The sequence below is a fragment of the Phascolarctos cinereus genome, unplaced genomic scaffold (genome assembly GCF_003287225.1).
Source record: "Phascolarctos cinereus isolate Bilbo 61053 unplaced genomic scaffold, phaCin_HiC Scaffold_7;HRSCAF=346, whole genome shotgun sequence".
NCBI lineage: Eukaryota > Metazoa > Chordata > Mammalia > Diprotodontia > Phascolarctidae > Phascolarctos > Phascolarctos cinereus.
In genome coordinates, this window is record NW_027556180.1 from 67,905,072 (window position 1) to 67,930,372 (window position 25,301).

The following is a 25,301-nucleotide window of genomic DNA, read 5'->3' on the forward strand; positions in this document are numbered from 1 at the left end:
CCTCCTCAGATATTCCTTGAGCCCTTCGGACCTTTCCTTTGCCTCCAAAACATCTTGCCCTGTGTTGTACTTAGTGATGCACCCGATGAATTTTCTGAAGCATTTGCTCCAGCTGTCCTTCTCCTCTGTCTCTGGTAGAAGCTTTAGGAGGGCAGGACCATCACGTCCTGTTTTGGTGTCTGCAGGTCCTCGAGCATAGTAGCTACTTAATAGATGTTTGGTTCACTCTGAATTTCTCAATCAGTCACGGCCCATGGGTCACTTAACATACTCTGCCTCACACTTATTGATCCTTATCTAAGTGTTTTTGTTCTGCACCTCCCAAGTGCAATTAGGAGTGCGGCTGCATAGTCTAGGCATCTGGGCTTTCTTCATCATCCTTCTCGCCTCTGGGTCTTGGAGGCCAGGGGCCAGGTGGGTTCTCAACTTTGTATCTCTCCCATTCCCCCATCTCAGCACCACGATCTGCACACTGTGTGTACTGAATGCTTGAAGTAGGAAGAAAAGGGAGGGAGAGAGGAAGGAAGAGAGAAGGGAGGAAAGAAAGGAGGAAGGAAAGAAGGGAGGAAGAAATGGAGGAAAGGAAGGAGGAAGGAAGGGAAGGAGGGAGGAAGAGAAGGAGGGAGGAGGGAAGGTTAGAAAGGATAGAGGAAGAAAGGGAAGAAGGAAGGAGGGAGAGAAGGAAGGGAAAAAGGGAAGGAGAAGGAAGGAAGGAAAGAAAGAAGGAAGGAAGAGAGAGGGGGGAGGAATTAGCATAAATGACTTATAGTTCAGAATCAGGACTTTAGACTTCTTTATAGCCTGGCAAAAATATCCTTACACTCTCAGAGAATAAGTGATAGAGTTGTGACTGAAATCTGTGTTTTCTGGCTCATAGCTGGTGGCTCAGTGGATAAAATGTTGAACCTGGAGTCAGAAAGACCTGAAGTCAAATTCAATCTCAGATAACTTTTTAGCTGTGTGGCCCTGGTCAAGTCATTTAATGGCCACGTGCCTTAGTTTCCTCATCTGTAAAATGGTAGCAACAATAATAGCACCTAAATTCCAGGGTTATTGTGAGGATAAAATGAGTTAATATTTGTAAAGCCCTTTGTGAATCTTGAAGCACCATTGAAATTTCTATTTGTTACTATTATTATTATTATTGATGCTAGCTGTGTGTCCCTGTATAAGTCACTTAAACTTTCTCAGTCTCTTCCACAAAATGAAGATTACAATAGTACCCTTCTTTTTTTTTGGCTAGGCAATGGGGTTAAGTGACTTGCCCAAGGTCATACAGCTAGTAAGTATTATGTATCTCAGGCTGCATTTGAACTCAGGTCCTCCTGAATCCAGGGCCAGTGCTCTATCCTCTGAGCCACCTAGCTGTCCCAACAGTACCCTTTGTACAGGGTTATTATGAGGATCAAATGAGACAACATATATATATATATATATATATATATATATATATATATGCTAGCTCTTATTATTATGACCTCAGACTTGAATCTCAGTCCTGCCCATTAGTAACTAAGTGACTTTAGGCAAGTCACTTAACTCTCAGATTCCCCATCTGTAAAATGAAGGTTGGATTGGACCTCTCAGGATCCTTCTAGCTTGGAGAGTGTGATTTTTGTCTTCTCAGTGTAGATTCAGTGCCCTTCTAGTTAACAACTATTGGCCCTTGTTGGAGAGTGAAGATGCTTGGGCATCTCTGGGGTACATGAGCCTCAGTTTCCCCTTTGCTTTAGCTTTCATCCTATGGAAAGCCCCTTAGAAAGAGGACTTATCCCCTGTTCTTTGAGTGCAAGTCTGGTGCTGGGTTTGGGTGGCATGGAATTAATTTAGCAGATACATTTTCCTTTCCCTTTAGGAGTTCACATTCTAGTTCCCCAAAGTAACAGGGTTGGCTAAGAATTAAAAAATAAAAATAATAGCCTTAGACATTTTTATAAACTTTTAAAGTTTTATAAAATGCTTTATATTTATTGTCTTATTTTATTCTTGCAAGTCTTATGAGGCAGGTGCCATTACCACACCCAGGTGAGGAAACTCTGTCTCAGAGAGGTTAAGTGATTTTGCCTAGAGGGCCACACAGCTACTAAGTATCTCAGGTGGGATTCGAACCTAGGAATCTAGACTTCCAAACATGAATTATTTCCCACAAGTTGGGGGCCAGGGGATGGAAACCATTCATTTGGTCCAGTCTGGTTCCATTCACTTCCTTTTATTTGAAGGAGGGGGATCATATGACTGAATAGTAAGGAAATCCTGGCGTGGGGCTGGGCGATCCTAAGGAGCCCTCACATCATTAGAAGTCTGACTCAAGCCCAAGGTTGTTGAATGGAGGCCCATTTTTAAACATTACATCCTTTCCCCCTCTACCTCACCCACACGGTGTGACTGTCTTATTCAGGATAGGAACTGGACCTATGATTTCATTTATATAGGAGAGGAAGAAGCTTCCCAGGTAAGGAAATTCCTTCTACTAATACAGGTTAGCGACTTCTCTTCACTTGTAGTCCAAGCAAGTCACCTAGAGCATTGAGAGGTTAAGTGAATTGGCCAGAGCCACACAGGCAGCGTGTGTTAGAGGAGGGGCTTGAATACAGGTCCTCTTAGCCCCAAAGTTCCCTGTCCATTAGGATACACTCCCTCTCTATTGTATCATGCATTAATGGAGAAAATGCACAACAAGAAAAGAAAATTAACAACATTTTCAAGTGGTTTTGTATTTTATCAATCAATATTATCTACAGACATTTGAACAATAATCACATGCATATGTGTGAATACATTGATCTATGTATTCCATAGATTGAGGCATTTTCTTTTTTGTTATTCACTTCAATGAAGGTATGCTTGATTATTTGTTATGCCAAGTCACGTGTCATATTTATTTAGGCCACATGAGGACAATGCCCAGTTTACATGGGGATTTTTAGAACCTCTGTCATAACTTCCCAGCCCTCTCCTCCAACCTCCCTTCCCTTCCCCCCTGGGTCTGTAGGATGAACTGCCTCTGTGCTAGTTTACAGAATATGGGAGCTAGAGGGGACCGGAGAGATCATTTAACCTCTATCCCCCTACAAGCTGAGAGGGACCAGAATTTTACCCTAGAGGGACAGTGGGTGAGGCTCTCCCAACAAGGCTGGGTTGGGGTTAAGCCACGGAATGTCCATATGTGTTTTTACACAGTTACAGTATTAAGCCTTTTGGAAGACAAGAATCATACGGTAGCCACTCCCAGCCTCCTTCCCCATTTGACTAACCATAGACAAGTTAGTAGTACCCTGTTTCCCAGGAGTGACAGGGGCTTTGGAGAGGATGGGTCAAGACCCAAGCAGGACGGAGGGGGAGAGAAGCTGTGGCTTTCCATGCTCTGGGACAGTGAGACCCTAGGAAAAGGACAGGGTTGAGCCAAGCCTCCTGTTATCAGTGGAATCAGGTGCAAGCCAGCTATTTGCTCATTTTCCGATAGTTGAACTAAGGAGGAAAAGGCCATTTAGGTTCCAACAATGCAGGCTTCCTGTGTTCCCAGGAGGCAGGAAATCACCCCCCCAAGCCCCCCAACCCCCACCACCAAAGACAAAACATGTGGCAGTCCAGCTGATGATTGAGCTAAGGGCTGTGAAGTTGCAATACCACCTGAGAGTGTATGCTTGAGGGTCATTTCGGGCAGAGTCCCAAGGGAAGGGGAGGAAAGAAGAGAGAAGAGGAGAGGGGAGGAGAAGTAGAGAGGAAAACAAAGAGGAGAAGAGAGAGGAGAGGAGAGGAGGGGAAGAGAGGACAGGTGGGGAGGAGAGAGGATGAAAATAGAGGAGGAAAGGACAGGGGAGGGAAGGAGGAGAGGGGGGAGAGAGGAGAGGGGAGAGAGGTGCAGGAGGAGAGAAGGGAGGAGGGGAGAAAGAGGGAGGAGAGGAAAGCAGAGAGGAGGAAAGAAGGGAGGGGAGGAGAGGGGGAGGAGAAAGAGGAGAAAGGAGAGGAGGTGGGAGAGGAAGAGGAGAAGAGAGGAAAGGAAGAAAGAGGAGAGGGGAGGGGAGAGGAGAGGAGAGGGGAGGGGGAGAGGAGGAGGAGGAAGAGAGGACAGCGAAGGGGATGAGAGGGAAGGGGAGGACTGGCCTGAGGTCTCCTCCCTGTTTTTCTCTCATTGTTCTCCAGCTTCCCAAGGGTTCTGTTTATTTACTGTTGGAGGCTTTATTGTGGTAGAGTGTACTGATTTACCTCCAGCAGTTAGTCTGGGCCTCTTAGGGTCTACCTAGAATTCCTAGGATAAGAGCTTTGTTTTACTCAGATTTTGGCCCTGTATCTGCAGTCGGAGAACCTGGGCTTGAACCTGGGCTCTCACCCTTCCTTCCTAGCTGTGTAGCCATGGGCAAGTCCCTTCTCCTCTCTGGGCTCTAGTTTCTTTGTAAAAAGAAGAGGTTGGACTAAACCACACCCCTCAACCTTGCAGTCCAAGCCCTGGGATCTCTGAACGCCCTCATGTCCATGCTGTTGGCCTGGCATGTTGTCATGGGGCTAGCAAACTTGTGTAACCCAGTGGTTGGTTTGAGAAGGGCTTTCTGGAGGTCCTTCCCAAAATGGGTATTCCCTAGATCGCTGAGGTTTTCATAAAGGAAATACCACTGAACCTCTTTCCCCTTTTATAGCCACTTCCTTGAAGGAAAGAAGAATCTCATTTCAATCACCCCACATTTACTAAATGTCCACGTCTTAGGCTTGAAAGTACAAAGGCAAAATATATCTTCTCTTCTCAACTAGCTTACCATCTAATAGAGGGACAGTGTACACAAATAAGGGGCAGCTAGGTGGCCAGTGAATAGAGCTTCAGGTCTTCCGGCAGGAAGACCTGAGTTCACATGTGGCCTCACTTACTAGTTGTATGATCCTGGGCAAGTCATTTAACTCATTTTGTCTCAGTTTCCTCATTTGTAAAATAATCTGGAGAAGGAAACAACAAACCACTCCAGGATGTCTGCTAAGAAAATCCCAAATGGGGTCATGAAGAGTCAGACAGGACTGAAATAATTGAACAACAACATCCACAGATAATAAAAACTATGACATGAGGGTGGGTGAGAGAGTGCAAAGGAGAAGTCCAGGCAAAGCATTATGAGAAATATGAGGGAAAAGATAATTTTCACATTGGGGTAGGGAAAAAGTCAGGAGAGGATTCATGCAGAGAGTAGCTTCTGAATTGGACCTTGGATGAAGGGAGAGACTTCAGTAAATTACAGAGTCACAGGATTTGAGATTTGGAAGAGACTTACCTCTTTGGCCATGTAGTCCAATCCCTTCTGGAAAGGAATCTCCATCAGACCATAGCTGATAAATGGTTTTCCAGCCAATGACTGAAGACCTCCAAGGAAGGAGAACCCACTCAGATGATTGTTCAAGAAGAACCCATTCCTTGGGGCAGCCAGGTGGTGCATTGGATAGAGCACCAGCCCTGGAGTCAGGAGGACCTGAGTTCAAATGTGGCCTCAGACACTTGACACTTACTAGCTGTGTGACCCTGGGCAAGTCACTTAACCCTATTACTTAGCTGGAAAAAAAAGAACCCATTCCAGGCTCAGAGGTCTGGGCAAGAGCAGATTGGGAAAGTTTGGGGTGAAAACAGAGAAAGAGAGGGGTCTTGTTTGGCTGGCACATGAATGGGAGTGATATGTGATAAGACTGCCGAGGTAAGTGGAAGCCAGACAAATGGCAGGCCTTAAGGGCCAGCATCAGCACTTTATGCTATGGTCAGTAGGTGATGGAGAGTGAGGGAAGACTTTTGAATAGGAGAGTGATATGAACAGGGTGTTACATTAGGGACGTGATTCAGGCAGTGTAAAAGGATGGGTGGAAGAGAACGGATTAATTGTAAATGATAGGTGTATATAATGCCTTAAGGTTTGCAAAGATTCTGTGTGCATTCTTCTCATTGAATCTTCACCATGATTCTGCAAGGTAGTTAGGATGGGTATTATTATCCTCATTTTACAGATGGAGGTGTAGGGAGGTTAAAGTGATTTCTCAAGGTCATTTAAGTTGGTAAATAGCAGGGGTAGGATTCAAACTCAGGATTTGCCTCACCCCATGCCCCGTGCTCTTTCTATACTATGCTGCCACTCAGAAAAAACAATTAGAAAGCTATTTCAATGGTCTAGGTAAGAGGAGATGAGGGGGGAGGGAAGTACACCTACGACGTAGTGGCAATGGTCTAAGCACTTTAAAAATATTATTTTGTCTGATCACAACTCTGGGAGAAGGGTGCTGTCATTATCTCCAGTTTACAGTTGAAGAAACTGAGGCAGGAGTCAAATGACTTGCTCAGGATCACATAGCTAGTAAGTATCTGAGGCTGGGTTTGAACTCAAGTCTTCCTGATTCTAGGCCCAGTGCTCTGTCCACCTTACCACCTAGCAGATGAGGAGGAGCAGCACTGGCGTCCTCCCCTGGTCCTCTCCCCATTGCAAATGAGAGTGGAGAAGAAGGAACAGATGCTAGCTGCATTGGAGAGGTAGAATCCACAGGGCTTGTCAACTGATTCAGTGGGCGAGGAGAAAGGAGTCAGAAATGATTTGGAGGTGATAAGCCTTGGGAATTGGGAGGATGGATTATCAAAAGGACTGCTGGAGGTAGGGGGAGGGCAGGTCTGCTCTGTGTTTCTCTATCAGCGTTTATGATTTTTTATAAAAAGGGTTTAGGAGGCGTTAGTTAGCATAGCACCTGGCGTGTAGCATTTGCTGTTGTCATGTCCTTAGTCTTCATGACCCCGTGGACCATAGCATGTCAGGCCCTTCTACCCTCCACCATCTCTCGAAGTCTGTCCAGGTTCATGTTTGTTGTTTCCATGACACCATCTATCCATCCCATCCTCTGCTTCTCCTTTGGCCTTCAATCTCTCCCAACATCAGGATCTTTCCCAATGAGTCCTGTCTTCTCATTGTGTGGCCAAAATATTTAAGCTTCAGTTTCTTCCAGTGAATAGTGCTTAATAAATTCGTGGGGATGATGGTGGTGGTGGCGGCGGTGGTGGTGGTGGGACACTGGGCTTTCTCCATTCTTAAAAGAGGAGGAGGTAGTAGTAATTCTGATGGAGAAAGGAGGAAAAGGTAAGGATGGCTGGTGTGTGATTATGCTGTGAAATGGGGCAAATAGGCAGAGTAACAGAGCCAGTGAATGAATGGGCAGAGGATGGCTAGATTCACAGCTTGCTCAACTAAGTTGAGTGTCTTAATCTAGGATTGCCACTCTCCTTGGGTGGAGTGCTGGAGCGGCAGGGGCCCCAAGGCAGGATGACTGATGTGTGTACTATGAGGCTGGCTCTAGAGGGATGAGTATAAGGAATTCGTGATCTGGGGGTGGCTGGCTGGCTTCTATTCTTGTTTCTGGTTTCTACTACTAACTCTGGGTAGGTAGGTAGGGAATAAATAATTATATAGTGCCTACCATGTGCAAGAGACATTGTGCTAAACACTTTTTTTTTAAACAAGATTATCTCACTTGATCCTCACAACAGCCTCGGCAGGTAGATACTGCTATAATTATCCCCATTTTACAGATGAGGAAACTGAAGCAAACAGGATTAAGTAACTTGCCCAGAACCATATAGCTAGTCAGGGTTCAGGCTGGATTTGAACTCAGGCCTTCCCAACTCCAGGACCATTGCTCTATCTACTTTGACACCTGCTACTGCCATGTGCCAGGCACTATGCTAATTGCTTAAAATACAAAGAAAGGTAAAAGATAATCCCTGATTTTCCAGTCTAATAGAGGAAATAATATACAAACATCTATGTACAAGCAAGCTACATAGGATAAACTGGAAATAATCAATGAAGGCATGACCTAGAACTAAGGGGGATAAGTTATGCTGAGCCAAGATGTTCTGGCCTCATCTCAGCATCCAGCACTGTGCTTCATACACAGTAATTGTTTATAATGTTTGTTGAATAAATGACTGAATGGTCGGATGCCTGGTCATGCCTCTCATTCCTGGAACCTGAATCTCAGAGTCCAATTAATCTGACCCCTCAGGGTTTCAGGTGGTTGGTTCTCTGGGGAGTAGTTGGCCTGTTGGAGGTGGGCAGCTTGTATTCTGAGATGGATCACTGGTGGTGTTGACTTCCTGCCTGGTGTTTCAGGTCTTTCAGGACAGGCTTCTAGATAACCTCACGTTATTTTGCTAACTCAGCATCGTAGATGTTTGCTTCGAATGGTACCCTGAATGCTGTAGGCCAGCCCAGAGCAGCAGAGTGGAACAGAAGGCAGGAGTCAATGTGGTGCTGGAATCAGGCTGAGGTTTGGGATTCAAATCCCAGCTCTTCTAGTGTGACCTTGGCCAAATCCTTTCCTCTGGCTACACCCCTGTTTCTACGTCTGTTTCATGAGAGAGCTGGGCTAAATGGTGTCGGAGGTGTTTTCAAGTTCTGAATTCTATGATCCTATAATTGCAAATCAGACATCAGACAGAACTTCTTGATTCTCAGGGATGGGAAGAAATAGAAGGCTGAAGGAAACTGAAGCAGCTACCACTTCTCTGGCAACCTCCCAGGAGAAGCAACCCCTCCTTCTTGGTCTAGGTTAGGAGATGGCATCCTTTTTGAAGGCAAGGGGACAGATGGGGTGATCTGCCTGTCTAGGAGGGCTCTTGGATCCTTTTTATTTCCTGCACTTCACACCCAGAGAGAGGGACTCAGTCACTAAGCCCGGTAGGATCAGAGAGGGAAGTTCAAGCACTGGGGATGGGGGCGGGGTAGGAGAGGGAAGGGAGTTCTGAGGCATGCCCTGGAGTGGCGACGGGACCAAGTAGTAGGCAGGGCCAGGGTGGTGCAATGGGGTCAGGAAAACCTTGCTCAGCAGTATAGGACTTTGGCCAGCTGCACAGCTGAGTCACAGAAACTGGACATAGGCTGGAAAATAGTTGTTGGAGGACAGGGACCAGGGCCAGGGCCAGGGTTAGGTCCTGGTTACACCCTTCCAGGTTACACCCAGCTCCAGCCTTTCTTCTCTCCATTCTCTCCCTCTGGACAATACATGGAAACCAAAGCCCTAGTGCTGGATCCTGAAGAAGGGGACAGAGGGACATCAATATAGAAGATGGAGAGCCATTCCCCAGTACATACAGTGGGCAGGGGACTTGAACCAAGGATGTGAAATTCTCTTTTCTTTTTTTGGTGAGGCAGTTGGGGTTAAGTGACTTGTCTAAGGTCACACCACTAGTGTCAACTGTCGGAGGCTGGATTTGAACTCAGGTTCTCCTGACTCCAGGGCCGCTGCTTCATCAACTGTACCACCTTGCTGCCTCTAGGATGTGAAATTCTCGAGAGAAGAAATGTAAACTATCTGTGGGGCATCTAGGTGGTGCAGTGGATAGAGCGCCATGCCCGAGTTCAAATCCAGCCTCAGTCACTTACTAGCTGTGTGACCCTGGGCAAGTCACTTCACCCTATTTGTCTCAGTTTCTTCATCTGTAAAAATGAACTGGAGAAGGAAATGGCAAACCACTCCAGTATGTTTGCCAAGAAAACCCCAAATAGGGTCCTGAAGAATAGGGCATGACTGAAAAAAACTACTCAACAACAACTATCTGTAACTATATGGGAAAGTAACTCCAAATCATTCATAATAAGAGCCATGCAAATTAAAATAACTGTGAGGCTTCACCTTATCCCCATTAAATTGGCCAAGATACTAAAAGATGGAAATAGTCAATGCTCAAGAGTAACAGTAACTAATAAGTTACTGTTGGGGCTTCGAACTGACCCAGTTATTCTGGAAAATAATTTGGAATTAGTTGAGAAAAATTACTGAACTGTTCAAACCCTTTGACCAAGTATTTGCCCTACGGAAACCAAAGACAAAAAGAAACCAAAATATCTATAAAAACACTTTTTTTTGGGGGGGGGAGGAAATGAAACCAAAAATAGAAATAAATAAAAGACTTGAAATAGTTCTTTGAGATTTACAGAGTATTGTGCATTAGATATTATTTCATTTGATCCTTACAATAACCCCATGAAGTAGATGCTATTATTCTCCCCATTTTAAAGATGAGAAAAGAGAAGTGACTTCAACTGGGTCACACAGCCAGTAATAGAAATGTAGTTAATGTGTCATAAAAAAAGTTGAATTTGAAGAATTTTGAAAAAAGAGGAAAATTTGCATGAATAATGCAGATAAGCAAAACTAGTTGAATAATATACAGAGCAACCGATATTGTAAACTAAGGACACCACAGAAAAGCTACTTAATTTAAAATAAGTGTAATGACCAATAGGTTATCCAGAGGTCAGGTGACTGACTCCCCCTGTCAAATGATTCCAGATGGCATATGTGGACAGTTGCTGTATTGGTTAGTTTTGCCTGACTGTTTTGATTTGTCATGGGGAGAGTTATGGGATGGGGGGGGAGATGGAAGAGTATACATAGAAATAATTTTGTGATATAATAAAAAAATTTAAAAGAGAAGTGAAGTGAGCTTTCCTAGAAGGCTATGTTAAGCCAAATTGTGGCTGAGGGGTAGAACCGCAATGGGGGCTTAGGCATTTTCATCAAGCTCCTCGGCAGCGGATTGGGGCTCTGGTTTCTGAGGGCTCACCTTAGCTCAGGCAGCAGTCTCCCATCCCACATATGTCCCCATTTCTGTCCCCATCTCCCTCGGATTCTAGTTCCACCAACACCAAACAGCCACGGCAGGAAACCTCACCTCTTCACTCCTGAGCCTAGAAGGAGGGGGAGAATGACAAAATGCCTTTGCTGAGCAGCTGGGCTTTGGGGCTGGGCCCTCGAGGAACTAGGGGTGGGGGCTGGGGGCCCAGGGTGGACTGGGGACATTCCAGGCAGAGGGGAACCCGCTAGGAAATTTGATTCCTGCTTCTGGCAGTGGGAGGGTGGGAAGAGAGACCTGTATATTGCATGAGTTTGCTGTGGAACAGCGTCCCTGCGTGCATGTGCCTCTTGGTCTGTGTCCAGGTGCCTACCTATGGGTATCTTGTGTGACTGTGTGGCGTGTGTCTCCCGGGTCTGTCTTTGGGTCCCTCGGAGGGAGCTGGCTGGATGCAAGTGTTGGGTGCCCTTGAACTTGTGAGTTTCGCTGCTGTGCCTGGATTTTCTCCCAGCCAAGTTGAGCCCCTAGAGGAGATGGAGGAGGGGAGAGGGATTTCGGAGAGAGGAATAGGATCCCGGGGCAGTTCAGGGCCGGCTGGCGGGCCGGGGTATAGTCTGAACCCTAGATGGTGGAGTGGCTGGGGGGTGGGCAGCTGCGGGCGGTCTTCTGGTCTGGGCAGCCGGGGGTGGGTAGGGGGCGGGCCCCATACCTGAGGCCCTCGGCCACCTCTGCTTCTGGCCCCCGGCCAGCGTGGGAAGCTGGGCCCCCTCCCCCAGCAGCAGCCGCCTCAGCCGCCGCTGCCAAGGCGCTTTCGGCTCCCGAAGCTGCGCCGGGCATGGGGCTTGTGTGCCTGCGGGGTCTCTGATCATCCCCACGGTCCCGGGCTTCTCGGGGGTGAGCTCCGACAAGCCATTCTTCATTCATTTCTCCCTTGGGACCCCTCCCCATTCCGCGCTCCCCGCTCCCTCCCTTCTGCTCTCGGGATTGCGGGCGAGGGTGGGAGGAGATTTCTCCTGAGTTTCCATTTCATAGCTCGCGGCTACAAACTTTCTTTCTGTGTCTCGCTCTCTTGCAGTCTGCAGCTTCTCCTGTCATCGGAAATGCGAGGCCAAGGTAAGGGGGCCGGGCGGCCGGAGGCGAATTCTTGGGGAGAGGGCTGGGCTGGGTTCCTCTGGACTCTGGGGGAGACGGAGGCAGGCGCCGGAGGCGGTGCCCAGGCCTCCCCCCCTTCCTTTGTTTATCCTAAGCGGCCCGGGGATGGGAGGGGGCGCGAGGGGCAGGAGGTCAAGGTGAAGGCCACTGCACTGGAGGCTGGCAGCGGCCCAGAGTGGGGGGCTTCCTAGCTGCGCCTGGCTTTCGAGGGGCTCTGGTGCCGGAGGCAGAGACTGTGGGGAGGGAGAACAGTAACTGGAGGCCCGGGGAGCAGGGAGCAATGCCTGAGTTGTTTGCTACTGGGGGAGGGGGCGCCAAGGGAAGGAAAGATGGAAGGAGAGAGGCTCTTGAGTTGGTATTTCTCCTCGTTTGCTAGTGGGGGGTTGGGCTTGGGGGGAAATGGTCAGAAGGTAAGTGGCATCTCTTTTAAGTAAAAATGGATCCTGTTGCGTGCCCCCTCCCCCGGGTGCCAGTTTGGGTCAGCCTAGTCTTGAAAAACTCAGATGTGGGGAGCAGAGAGCCTGAATGGGAAGGAGGGAGGAGGGTGGGTGATGAGTGAATGGGCATTGTAAAACCCTTTGACTTTACCCAGCTTTGATTTGAACTCTGTTCCAGCCACTGTATCAAGAGTTCTCAATTTCCCTACAACATAAAGGAGGCCTATTCGGTGGGATTAGAAACTTGGGAGTTTGAGGGAGGAGAAGAGGGCAGGGGGTCTGTTTTCCAGCCAGGTTGACAGCTTCCCTATTTTCCATCTCCTCAGGCCTGAGACAGGAGGGATTGATGGGCTAGCTGTTTGTCTCTCTGAGGTGATGATAGCAGTGATAACTGTTGAAGTGTTGACAGGGAGATGGATTATGGCATTTGGGGTAGCTTGGAAGGATATCTTTCTGTAAGGTTTCACCACTGTCTCTGGTCCCATGCCTTCCCTTATCTTCCGATACAAGCTCAGTGTGTCCCCTCTTGCCTTTACCTGACCACCCCAAGCCAGGTGCAAGCCTCACTTACCGGGTGCAAGTCCCAAGTTGGAGCCTGCCCCCAAGACTGTGGTTGAATGGAGATTTATAGGAAGGGGGAAGTAATATGGCATTTCAAAGAGCTGTATTGGGCAGGTGTGGACTTAGTTGCACTTCTCATGCTCAGAGGAGAGAATGTGCCCCTTGGTTCTCAACTTCCCAGCCCAGCCCTTTCCTTCTCATTCAGAAGTAGGAATGGGTCTCTCATTTCTCTTAATATGTCCCTTTTTTTCTCCTGACCTTTTAAAACAGTCTTTCTCTCTTTGCTTCTGGATCTTCTTGTACGGCTTATCTCTCCAGACTAATCACCCTTCATGAAGCTGGCTGCACCTGTTTCTCTTGACTTTATGATGATATCCCAGCCATCCCTAGCTCCCTGTCCTGCCACTCATCCTTTGTCCTTCCCACTCCCACCCCCTTTCCTCCTGCTACTCCCTAATCACAGGAAATTTTTTTCCCTGATCCGTTCCTACCTTTTCTTCTCCTTTCTTCCCACCCCCTACCATCCCAGCAGTGGTAGAGATGCAGGTGAAGCTAAAGGAAGAAACTTGTAGACAGTGAAAGGTATGAACATCCAGGGAAAGGGGAATAGCCAGAATATACAATTATTGGCTGGAGGAGGCACCTGGAGAGGGATAGACCAACAGTCACACAGACAGATGGCATGTTTTTTTCCTTTTTTTTTTTTGGTGAGGCAGTGGAGGTTAAGTGACTTGCCCAGGGTCACGCAGCTAGTAAATGTCAAGTGTCTGAGGTGGGATTTGAATTCAGGTCCTCCTGACTCCAAGACCAGAGCTCTATCCAGTGCGCCACCTAGCTGCCTTAATGGCATGTTTTAGAGGACGCTTCTTTTCTAGGAAATCAGAGCCAGTAGTTTTCAGAACTCTACTCCCATTGACAAATTTATTTCCAGAAATCATAGTTCTTTTAAGCTACCTTAGTTTTCTTTCGCTCTCACAATATGCACGCTTAGTGATCTGTGTTCGGGGCCTGACTCTTAGAACCAGCATCTCAGAACTCTTAGAACATCTCTTAGAACTCCCTAGTCAGAGAAGACCCTCCAGGGTTTATCCTTGTTTCTGGAGCTTAGTCCTGTCCAGAGAGATTAGGGGAAGTGAATATCTCTTTTTGGGGAAAAGAGTTTCTCATTTTGAAAACTGTATTCCCTTTTCTGAGAGTTTCCTTGTTTAGGAGATGATATACTGTCCCTTAGCCATCCAGCCCAGTGTCACCCTTACTTTATTACTGGTAATTTCTTTCCTATGGCTGTTGCATGGTGGAAAGAATAAAGGGTCCAAGCCCCTGAGCCTGTTATGCTATGACTTGAGACAAATCTTGTTCCCTTTCAGAACCTTAATTTCCTCATCTGTAAAAGAGAGGATTAATTATACTTTCAGTGCCATAGGATTTGTGAGGAAAGTGCTTTGTATAGTGCCATGCAAATATGAGCTAATATTATTATCTATTATGCTATAATTTCAGCCCATTTCACCACCTCTTCTAGGTCATACAGTGGCAATCCCCAAAATTGCATTCTGCCACATCTACCCCCCTCCATCACAAATCTGTCTCTGAGATTCAGCCCCATGGCATCCAGAGGGAAACTGAGTCACAGAGTCTGGAAGTGTACAGAATTGGAAATGATGTTTTTGCAGACTTATACCCTTTTCCTTCCTTTCTGCTATGCTGCCTGGTTTAATTGTAGTAGGTGGTACATCTTTTAGGACTTTTTGCGGGCAAGAACTTGGACCCAACCTGGTACCACCAGCTAGGGTACAGAAATTTGGTTCTACACTTTAAATGTATGCATATGTGAAGGGATGAGTCTTAGAGGGAATGATGGTAGATAAGAGAGAAAAAAGCAACGGTAAAGACTCAGATCAAAGGTTTGGTCTCCTGGTCTAGCCTCAAATGAGGAAACGAAGTCAAGAGAGACGAAGCATCATAACAGTTGGAAGGAACCTTGGAGAGGCATCTGACTCATGAGGAAACTGAGGCCCACAGGCAAGTTTTGTCTAAGGGCATATGGGTAATAATAAGCAGTAAAGCTGAGATTTGAACTCAGATTCTCTAGGCCCCAAACCAGTAAGCTTTTATTCAGGTTCACCCAGTTAATAACTAGCACCGCTAGATTTAAACAAAGGTCTTCAGATTTCTGAATCCTGTGCTTCATCAGTCATGCCACATTGTCTCCTGCTTGTCTCTGAATTGAGGCTCCGTGCTCTCTCTCTCTCTCCCCCAACTCTCACCTCTGTTTGGGAGATGCCTCCTGTCCCTGGAGTGATCTGTGTCCCATCTTTACAAATCTTAGGTAGGCCACATAATTTAGAATTGGAAAAGATCATGGATGCCATCTCATTCAGTCACCTCATTTGATAGGTGAGGAAACTGAGGCCGAGAGAGTTGAAGTGACTTGCCCAGCAGAGCTGTGATTCAAAGCCAAGGCCTTGGATTCCATTTTGGTCCTATTTCACCCACAAATCTGCCTCTGAGTTTCTTTTTGCCTTTTGTGTTGATCTACTCCTGTCCTGGCAGAAATAAGGGAATGGGTGGGAGGTGGTCAAAGGAAGGTCAAGGGGAGAGACTTGTCTATTGGGATGGATGTGACTGAGAAACTAACAGAGAATCCCTGAGTCTTTAGGTTGTTAGGGGTCTCCTACACTGATCTTATCCCATTTCCCAGCCATTCATCTTCAGCAAAAGATAGCCCTTGGCCTCCTTTTGTTTTCTATTCCAGCATCTTATCCCTGTTCTCATCTTCAGTCTGCACCAGCCCTTATGAGGAGTTAAAGATTTCTATATTCCCTAGTCTGTTTCAGTGGACCTTAGGAATCACAAGGCTTCGATTTGAATCCCAAATTGGACACTTACTAAGTGATTTTGTGACCATGGACAAGTCATTTAGCTTCTCTGAGACTCAGTTTTCTCCTCTGTAAAATGAGTGTGAGAATACTAATTACATATTTATTCTGAGGAAAGCACATGGTAAACCTTGAAGTGCTATTTATTATTTATGTATATAGGACTTTTTTGTTTATTTCGACCTATTATTTCATTAGTGTGGAGAACTAGAAAGTAATTTTTAGTGTTAGGGAGTCGCCTGGGGCCATTGAGAGGTTAATTAATCTGCCCAGGCATCTTATAGTATGAATAAGAGTCGGGACTTGAACCCAGGTCTTTCTTCTTCCTCTGCCAGTCCATTAACCAGTATGCTACATTGTCCCTTATGACTGACATATATACTGTATTTATTTCTCCATCTTTATATGTCCTCCTTCAGGCATCTCCACACGCTTTCCTCAAAAGCGTTTTAAGAAGAATATTAAGAAAAACATTCCCCCCCCCAAAGAATTCTTCCTAACCTTTTCTTTTTCTCCTCCTCTTATCCTGAATCAGCAGCCATCGCTGTCAGCTAAGCTTTGTTAAGTGGAACATACCCTCTTCATGCCAGGGCAGACAAAGACTCCAAAGCTGCTTGTCCCAGGCAGGAGTGGGGAGCGAGGAAAGGGAAGACATAAGCGGTCCTTGCCTCTTTATTCCTGCCCAACGTCCTCTCACTTTGCTTTTCCTTTGGTTTCTCTCAACTTCTCTTGGGCAGGGGCTGCTAACTCTGGAAAGACAGGAGATGAATAAAAGGGGTGTAGCAGCCGCCTGTTCATTCTTTTCCAGACTGAAGACTTGAAAAGAAAAGAAATGATACATGTGAAGTCTTATCTTTCATCACTCTCAAATCATCTCCTCCTTATTTGTCTTTCCCTGTGTCTCAAACAGACATGTGTATTCAACCTTCTCTTAGTCTTTTCTTTTTTTCTTTATTTTTCAAATAGTCTTTAAATCTATGCGGCAAGGAATAGTAAAGGAAGAAGAAAGTTTAGTTGTGGATTTCAGTGGAACTTTGCCACTGATTGCTGTGCAACTAGGTACCAGTCATTGCCATTCTGAGTAAATGGGGATGAGCAGCAAAGGTTGTCTGGGCCAGTATAGATGAAGCTTTGATGCTTGCACAAGTTCCCTGCCTTCCTCTAATGCCCCATTCTAAAATGAAGGGGAAAAAAAAAAGACAATACAAAAAACTCTAGAGGAAATTGTATCTTTGTCTCCAAACATCTCAGCATCTAAGCTTTTAGAGGGCAGGGACCATGCCGGTCATTTTCTTTGTCAGAAACCTAGTACAGTGGCCAGCACATAGTAGGTGCTCAATAAATTCTTGTTTGGCAGACTGCCACAGACTTACAGTAACTCACATTTATGTCTCAATTTGTGGTTGCAAAGCACAACAGAATGTGATGCTTTTTAAATAAGGATGGATTTCCTCATTGTTAGGATGTTCTTCCTCATGCCTGATCTCTGCTGCTGTGGCTTAAGATTGTCCTTGTTCTATCATCATTGGAATGAAAAGTAACTAGTGTAACTGTCCCCATACCTAATAAATACAGCCTGGAAGCCTCTTATTCACCTCTTCCTCTAACCCCGTTTTTCTCTGAGAAGAATCAACCTAGTTTCCTTAATCTGGCTGATACATCAAGAAAGATAATGCTAGAGTTAGAGACCTCATTAGTTAGAAGAGAAAAAAGATGCAAGATAAATTGAAGTAAGGGAGTAGTGAATGAATTGCAGCCATATAGGTACCCAGCTGATTAATGATGATGGCTCATATCTCTGAAGATGCTTCTATCTTTTTTGGGGGATCCTGTTTTCATTGCAATTGGTGGAGTGGTAGTGACATAGACTGGGGACCCCCAAGAGGAAACTATTTCCTGTCTAGTGGGGAGGGAAAAAAAACCTAACAGGCTTGAGAGAAGCCATAAACTCTACCAGTGTGGGGCTGAGATTTCTCCCTCAACTAACCTCCTGAAACTGCCTCTCCTCCTCCATCAAAGAAAGGAAAATGGTCCCTCAGGTGTTGGGGAGTGAAGCAAGACCTTGAGGGGTTGCAGGGTAGGAAGATGAGTGTATAATACAGTCTGTATTTGTGCACACACCTTCCTTGCTCCTGCTGCTCCGCCCCCCTTCAGGAGGAGAGGGTGACGTCTGAACTGTGAGTGGCTTCTCATTCCCAAGGAATGCAGCTTGAAAAGGTCTCATATTTTTCAGCATTTATGATTCTGGGGCTGTGTAAACATCACATGGGGGTTTTGCTGTATCTGAGAGACCTGTTGGGGTTTTAAAAATGGGGGGAAAAGGGGTTAGAAAGACAAAACAGGGAGAAGATAGAGAAATGGAGAGCCAAACCAAGGCAGAGAGGGAAAGTGTACAGGAGGGAAAGGAGGAAGACAAATCCCAAAATCATGTTGAAACACGAAACATGGTGAAATATGTTTGAGGAAACAAAGGTCCCAGAATTCCCACTGAGAAATGTGAGGGAGCGTGTGAGAGGCTGTGGGTCTGTCTGGGTGGGGAGGACCAGGGAAGGGCAGGGGACAGTGGTAGGGAAGGCCTCTCTGTGGCCATGAGGTAGCCTGGGTAGAGTGGCTCATGGCTGGTGGCCTTCTCTGGGTTCTAGTTCGTCAATCACAATCAGGCTGGCTTAGTGGAAAATACATAGAATTTGGCATTGGAGGACTGGGGTTCACAGTAACCCCCTTACAGCCCAGACATCACCTTCTCTTCCAGAAGGAGGGTGGAGTAGTAGAGGCAAGAAGTGTGTATGCACAAATACAGACTATATTATACACTCATCTTCCTACCTTACAACCCCTCGAGGTCTTGCTTCACTCCCCAACACCCGAGGGACCATTTTCTTTTCTCTGATGGAGGAGGAGAGGGAGTTTTGGGGAGGGACAAGTCTCAGCCCCATAGTGGCTTCTCTTAAGCCCATTAATTTTTTTGATTCCTGCTAGAAAAGAAATAGTTGGGGGTGTGACCAAAGGCCAGGCACTTAACCTCTCTGGACCTCAGTTTTCTTATCTGTAAAATGTGACATTTGGGCTATAGAATTTGTAGCCTCTAGCCCTTCCAGCCCTAAATCCTGCAGTCCTACCATTTTAGGAATAGCCAGACCAGGGTCTCTAAGAAGATGCTGACCTGAGAGAGAGCCCATAAGCAAACATTGCTTGGCTCCAGTGTCTTCTCACACCAATCTCTGCCACAGCCAGAGCCCTGTGCTTGGGGTCATTCAGTTAGTCAGCCTCATGGGGCTCAGGTGTGTGTGTAGGGGCACAAGAATAGATTTTTTAGTGTGAGATCTCCTAAGCGCACATATTCTTAATGCCAGAAAATCACATTCCCCAAGTGTTTATTTTGTGATAAATCAGTTTCCAGGTGTTGCGGTGAAGTCTCTAAGCCTTAGGCAGACTGATGCATGGTGACATATACACGTGGTGCATAATCTCTCCAACATTGCCTGAGGTGCCCAGATGCTTTGTTCCTACTCGACTGTGACTACAAGTTTTAGGCTTATGGGTCCATGGCTAGGGCAGCAAATCCCACCTCCTTCTCCCACCCCCACCACTTTGTGGAGCTGGTTGCTGGGGGTCATACTGGTGGCTACTTCCTCTTTTGGTTTGGTAGCAGTTTTGGATATCTTTAATGACCAATTGTACCTCCTCTTCCCCTGCCAGCAGCTCTTGGGGGAAGAAATTGCTTGTCCTAGGAGGGACTCTTTTTTTGTGTCCTGTGTATCTGTGTGCTAAGGAAGTGAAGGGGAAGAATGACATTTACCAAGTGCTTGTCTCGTAACAACTTGGTAAGGTAGGCAGTGCAAGTATCACTTTATTTTATCCCCATTTTATAGATGAGAAAATTGAGACTCAGAGGTTAAGTGACTTGGCTAAGGGAAGGTAAAGATGGCTGCCTTAGGGTCTCCTTTGCTTGGATGTGGGAGTATAGCCTTCTGTCCTGTCCAGGATCTTGGCTGCTCTAGGAGACAAAAGAACCAGAGTCATCCTTATAAATTTCCAGTACTCCCTGCAGTAACAGTATAGCTGTGTGACAGTACTGGTGGATTCCACTTTCTCTGATAAACTGGCCTTCAGACACCCCGTAATAATAAATAACCCATAGTGCCAAGAAGTTTTGCAGTAATGGGTGCTGGTCTCCATTTGCCTTTCTTGTACAGACCAGCATGATGGTGGGTGCACATAGACCTCACCTCTCACTCATAGGGGTATGGCTGCCTCACCCACTCCAAACTCACATTTCTAAAGGCTCTTCCCTCACCTCTCCAATCTCTTTGAGAGCTGGTCCCATTGTTTTCCACGTTCTCAGACTTTTGCTGCTTCTGTGAATTTTTTCCTTCCTTTATCCTCCCTACCTGGCTGATCATTGACTCTGCTCTGGGTGGCCTGAGGTGGGGCTGTGAAGCCTGCGGGATGTTAGCAGGGGGTCATTAGGAGTGGAGGGGTGTGTGTCCTTGGGGTGCAGTCAAGCAGAGAGCCAGTAACCGATTAACCCCCCTGGCCTGCTTCCTCCGGAGCTGAACCAGGCGTTAAAGTGGAAGGTGTCAGACCTGTGAACTGAGTGAGTGTCTGAGCACCCGGGCTGGCTTTACACTGAGAAGGTCGTAGTCTGTTAAGATGTCACCTGAGGGGCATGATGAAGTTGCTTCCCTCAAAAAAAAAAAATAATTCTATCTACTCTCTAGAGGCTATACTGCCTGAATCCTGTTCTAATAAGAATCCCACACAATTCTAAGCTCACACTCTTAGGGTTGAAAGAGATGTTAGAGATGATGTTGTCCAAGCTCATTTTACATATAAGGAAACTGACACCAGCCCAGAGAGGGTGAATGACTTACCTGTGAGAAGGTAGTAAATGACAGAGCCACGGATTTGAACTTAAGTAAATGCTTTCACAGAATTGTAGAATCTCACTTGGAAGGGACCTCAGTGAGCATTCAGTCTAACCTGTGCCTAACCAAGACTCCCTATTCCAACACCTCCAGCAAGTGGCCATCCACTTCAAAGAACTTCAGTGACAGGAACCCACTCCTTCTTGAGGCAACTCACTCCACTTTTGGATACCTGCAATTGTGAGGAGGTTTTCCCTCACATCAAGCCTAAATTTACCTTTCCTCCTTTCCTCCTTTCCTTCCTTCCTTCCTTCCTTCCTTCCTTCCTTCCTTCCTTCCTTCCTTCCTTCCCTTTCTTCTTTTTTCCTTCCTTCCATTTCTCCTTTCTTTCTTTTCCTCCATCCTTTCCTTTCCTTTCCTTTCCTTTCCTTTCCTTTCCTTTCCTTTCCTTTCCTTTCCTTTCCTTTCCTTCCTCCTTTCCTTTCCTTTCCTTTCCTTTCCTTTCCTTTCCTTTCCTTTCCTTTCCTTTCCTTTCCTTTCCTTTCCTTTCCTTTCCTTTCCTTTCCTTCCCTTCTTTCTTTTTTCCTTCCCTCCATTTCTCCTTTCTTTTCCTCTGTCCTTTCCTTTCCTTCCTTCTTCCTTTTCTTCCTTCCCTCCCTCCCTTCCTTCTTCTACATCAAGCTTCCTCCCCATTAGACTTATGAATTTCCAAAAAGATGAACACCTACTTTATGTACATACATTGCTACCCTATTACGCCTTTTATTAGCAGTTTTTTTGAATACCCCCCCTTGCAGTTTCTACCCCTTGTTCTTAGTTCTGTCTCCTAGCATCAAGCAGAACAAGTTGAGTCCCTCTTCCCTGTGTCAGTCCTTTAAATACTTACTTTTCTGTCTGCCCTATCCTTTGAGTCTTACAGCAAAATTTGAGAGTTAGCCAGTGCAAGTGTGGAGAAATGGAGTCTCAGAGAGGGCTGAACTACTTGAGGAAGCCCAGCAAACAGTAATATCCAAATACTCTGGGGAACTCTGACTGAATTGATATGGTTCTCCCATCCATGGGTTCAGATTGGAACTCATCCATACTTTGTCAAGTACAATTTTTATGTACTGCCGCAATCAAATCAGTATCTATGGAATGCTGTACTGCAGGAACATAGTAGGTTCCCCATCATTGGTGGTCTTTAAGCAAGGGTGGACTTGTTGGACATGGTGAAGAGGGGATACTTGCCTAGGCATGGTTTGTATGGGATGGTTCCTGAGACTCCAGTTGATATTCTAATGAGTCTGATTTCAAATCCTCCAGCTGTCATTTAGTACCTGTGTGACTTTGTGCAAGTCATGTAAACTCTCTAGGTCTGCCTCAGTTTCCTGGTTTGTAAAATGGTGGAGGCCTTTCTTGAGTCTTGGTCTTTTAATATTTCATGGGTGCCCAAGAAATACTGAGGCTGTCTGCATGTTATCCTTCACTCTCTACATGACCAGCCTGCCATCTTTTCTGACCATACCGTTATTGGATGATGTCCTTTGTGCCATTTCTTGTCTGTAGATCGTTGGTGGAGGCTCTTTATGTCCATCATAGATCTAGCCATTGCCTTTTGGGTAAGCCATAATTTTGGTTCTTTGGCTGTTGTGGCACTCCATGACTTGCACCAGCGGGAGACCATCGGTTTCAAAAGGATGGGTTTTTTGTCGGGGAGCAGCTCGGGATTGTTGGAATCAGTGTGCAATTTCCCACATGCACGCAGTACAGCCCCACTCTCTTCCTCCTATTCAATTTTGGTTCCAGCTCATTGTCCATCTGCAATAATAATCTGCATGTAATAATAGGTTGTATTTATAGAAACTTTAATTTTTACAAAGTACTTTTACATTCATTATGCTATTTGAACCCCCCTTGAAGTTGGCATCACAGAGAAGGAGGCTTTTTGAGCTGTCCGGACAGTGGAATGGGGAGGGTAGGGGGAAGGGAGCTCTTTGATTATGGGGTCAAACCCAAGATGGGTTTTAGAGCATCCAGAGAGAGGCCAGTGTGACTCCCACTCCTCAGGTTCGAAATGGAATGTCTGGAGCTGCCCAGGGAGTGAGAAAAGGAGCCCTGAGCTCCCCTATCCTCTTAGAGACAGCTCTGGGGTCCCCTTTCCTTCCCCTCTGTGGTGTGTGGAAAGAGGCAGAAGAGAAGAGGGCAAGGAGAAGAGTGCTTATCTATGCCTCTTTCAGACCTTTATTACTTCTAAAAGGATCAATCAGAATAATTGTATTCAGGTTAACCACAGAGCCCAAGCCGGAAGTGGGACTCTGTGGTAGGACAAGGAAGGGGGAAGATTGGAAGATCAGGGTCACTCCAAAGTGATGGAGTAGCCACAGTGAGGGAGAACCTTCTCAACTTTTCCCAGATAGCTGAAGGAGCTACAAGTTTCTTAACTCCTCAGAGCCTCACTGTCCTCAACTGTTAAGTATAAGTGATCTCTAAAGTATCTTCTAGCTCAAAATTCTTTGATCCTCTCATCCTATGAATTTTGGGGTCTGAGGATATGGATTGTGTTTTGGTTTTTCACAAAGGGAAACTGAAGCATTGACAGGGGCAAGGACTCACCTGAGAAGACGTGTATTCATTAAGTAAATGTTTATAAAGAACACTGTGACAGGGAATGAAGGGCATAGAGTTTAGAAAAGGCACAGTCCCTGCCTTCATGAAGCTTCAAGTCTTTGGTGTTTTATTGCAGAGAAGGATGACAAGAACCTTTTCAGCTCCAATGAGAATAACTCAAGAGCCTTTAGACCTAAATCTTCAATAAGAGTAAGTTTGGCAGGCTCTCAGGATATCAGCTTCCTGGTGATAAGCCGCAGGGAACTTTGGAACAGGTGCCGGAGAGAAGTCTGATCGTCCCCTTCTCTGGAGAGCCTTTAAGAACAGATAAGCTTTGTTTGGCCAGGGGGACAGCCAGTCCTTTCTGGGCACGAGGGGATAGATGAGATGGCCCCTGATGGCATACTGAGGCACAGAGAATGGGGAGGAGAACCCCACTTTCCTGCACGGTAGCTCCTCTCACGGCTGGTCTGCGTTCTAGTAAGAGGTGGTGTTTACTCTTCTGTGTGACAACAAACACATCTGTTACCCTCTCCACCCTTCCTCCCCAAGTATCTCACACCCATGAACCCTAGCTGCCAGTCTCTTTGACTCTTGACCCCAGAAAAAAAGCTCTTATTCTATTTCTACCCATGGATAGAATGCAGAATTTATTGGGGGTGGGGGATGGGGGTGGGGTGGATGGAGGACAAGGAATATAAGCATCCATCCTGCCTGTAGTCCAGTATTTTAGAACTGAGTTGGTAGAGGGGTTCCCAAGTTCACAGTGGGAAATGAAGCGATGCCCACCACTGGGGTCTCTCCTTTGAATTTGCTTCTTCTCTTCCTGCTGTCTCTAGCCTCCTTACACTGGCCCTGGTTTGCCTGCCACCCCTGCCCCCTCTTCACGTGAGGATGATAAACAATCAACCCCCCAGTCCCTGGGAGCCTGGCCACTGCTTACATTAGCAGTGCCCAGGCGGCTGGGGCTAGGAATAGGGCATGACCTCAGCGGCTAGGCATCTCCCCCTCAACAGTATCCCCCACCTCTCTCCCCTCCCCCTTGCATTCCTGGAGAGGAAGATGTTGAAAACCTTCTACTTACCCCCTCCCTGTCTTTGAGTCTCCTGTTGTCCTGTTCCGTTCCCTGGGCCCACCCTCCTGTTTCCTTCAGTCAGAGTCGCTTGGCGATGATTGCTGAAATTTCTGACCTCTCCTCAGCTGGACAATGGCTCTGATCTCTCTCTCTCCTCTCTCTCTAGTCTAGGTCCTGAGAATGAGGAACATAGCCAGGGGGAGGGAGAAACAAGGTGAGGAGAGCAGAAGTCTTGGGAGAATAGAATTCTTGGGCTGACTGAACACTCTTGGGTTTATCCCTTTTCTCTGCCTAAACAGCCCTGGTCCAAAAAAGATGGTGGGGGGTCAGGGGAGGAGGAGGTGGAATGCTCCAATTTCCCTTTTTCATTCCTTTCTTTGACTCATAACCTCCAGTAAGGGATGTTTCAGTGTTCTAAGAATCATAAAATTAGAATTCTCAGATGAGCAGCGCTCTTCAGGCATCATCCCACCAATCCCTGCCTTCTGGCTCCAGAAAGGACACATCTAAGTCTTCTTTGGTCATTTTTCAGCCTATGGGCCTGTGTACCTAAGATTATTTGCCTTGCTAGTATATAAAACTTCATCTCCTGCCGCGGGTCATTTTTCATCTTTTATTATCGTCTGTGGAGTAACTCTGCAGAGACTTTAAATCCATATTTGGTCACAGCCCTTCCCCTTATTTCCCTCCCACAGCCTTCTCTTCTTGGGCTGAATCATCCCCAGTCCTTCCAGGGTTTCATTTCCAACCTTTTCCCTTGTTTTTGTTCTTTTTGGGAATCTGTTCAAGTTTTCTATGTAGCCTTATCTATCTGTCTTTGTTTTTACCTACATAGCTATTGTTGTTTGGTTAATATTAATCTCTCTAGTTACCCTCCAGCCTCTGGCGTCTATATCTATTTTCTCTATCAAATCTCTATTTCTAGCTTTTTCGCCTTTCTCATATCCGGTCCTTGGCATGGTTCCTGGCACATGGTAGGCACGTAATAAATGTTGATTGATTGATCGATTATATTTCCTATATCCTGCTCCCCCTCCTGTCTCTCTCTCTGTCTTCCTCTCTGTCTCTCTCCCACTTTATTCTTCCTGTCTTATCTGTTTACTTATTTATTTTTCTAACAGTCACAGCTGGGGGCTTGGCCTGATGACAATGTGAAGG

General features: G+C 46.3%; 1 protein-coding gene and 1 long non-coding RNA gene across 3 annotated transcripts in view; one reads left to right on the top strand and one right to left on the bottom strand.

The window, feature by feature from the left end:
• Positions 1–25,301, top strand: part of TNS1 (tensin 1) — a 326,151-nt gene that overhangs the window by 75,261 nt on the left and 225,589 nt on the right. The window contains 1 exon segment of the mRNA XM_021002764.2: positions 11,658–11,695. Within this exon segment, the coding sequence (XP_020858423.1) occupies positions 11,658–11,695 (38 nt within the window).
• Positions 21,234–24,808, bottom strand: LOC110219432 (uncharacterized). Of its 2 annotated transcripts, XR_002327634.2 has the most exons (3): positions 24,153–24,799; positions 23,075–23,570; positions 21,234–22,279 (listed from the first exon to the last, which is right to left on the bottom strand). It is a non-coding gene; the product is annotated as an uncharacterized LOC110219432 (long non-coding RNA). The 2 variants fall into 2 exon arrangements; XR_002327636.2 differs by lacking the exon at positions 21,234–22,279 and having other exon boundaries at positions 22,310–23,570; positions 24,153–24,808.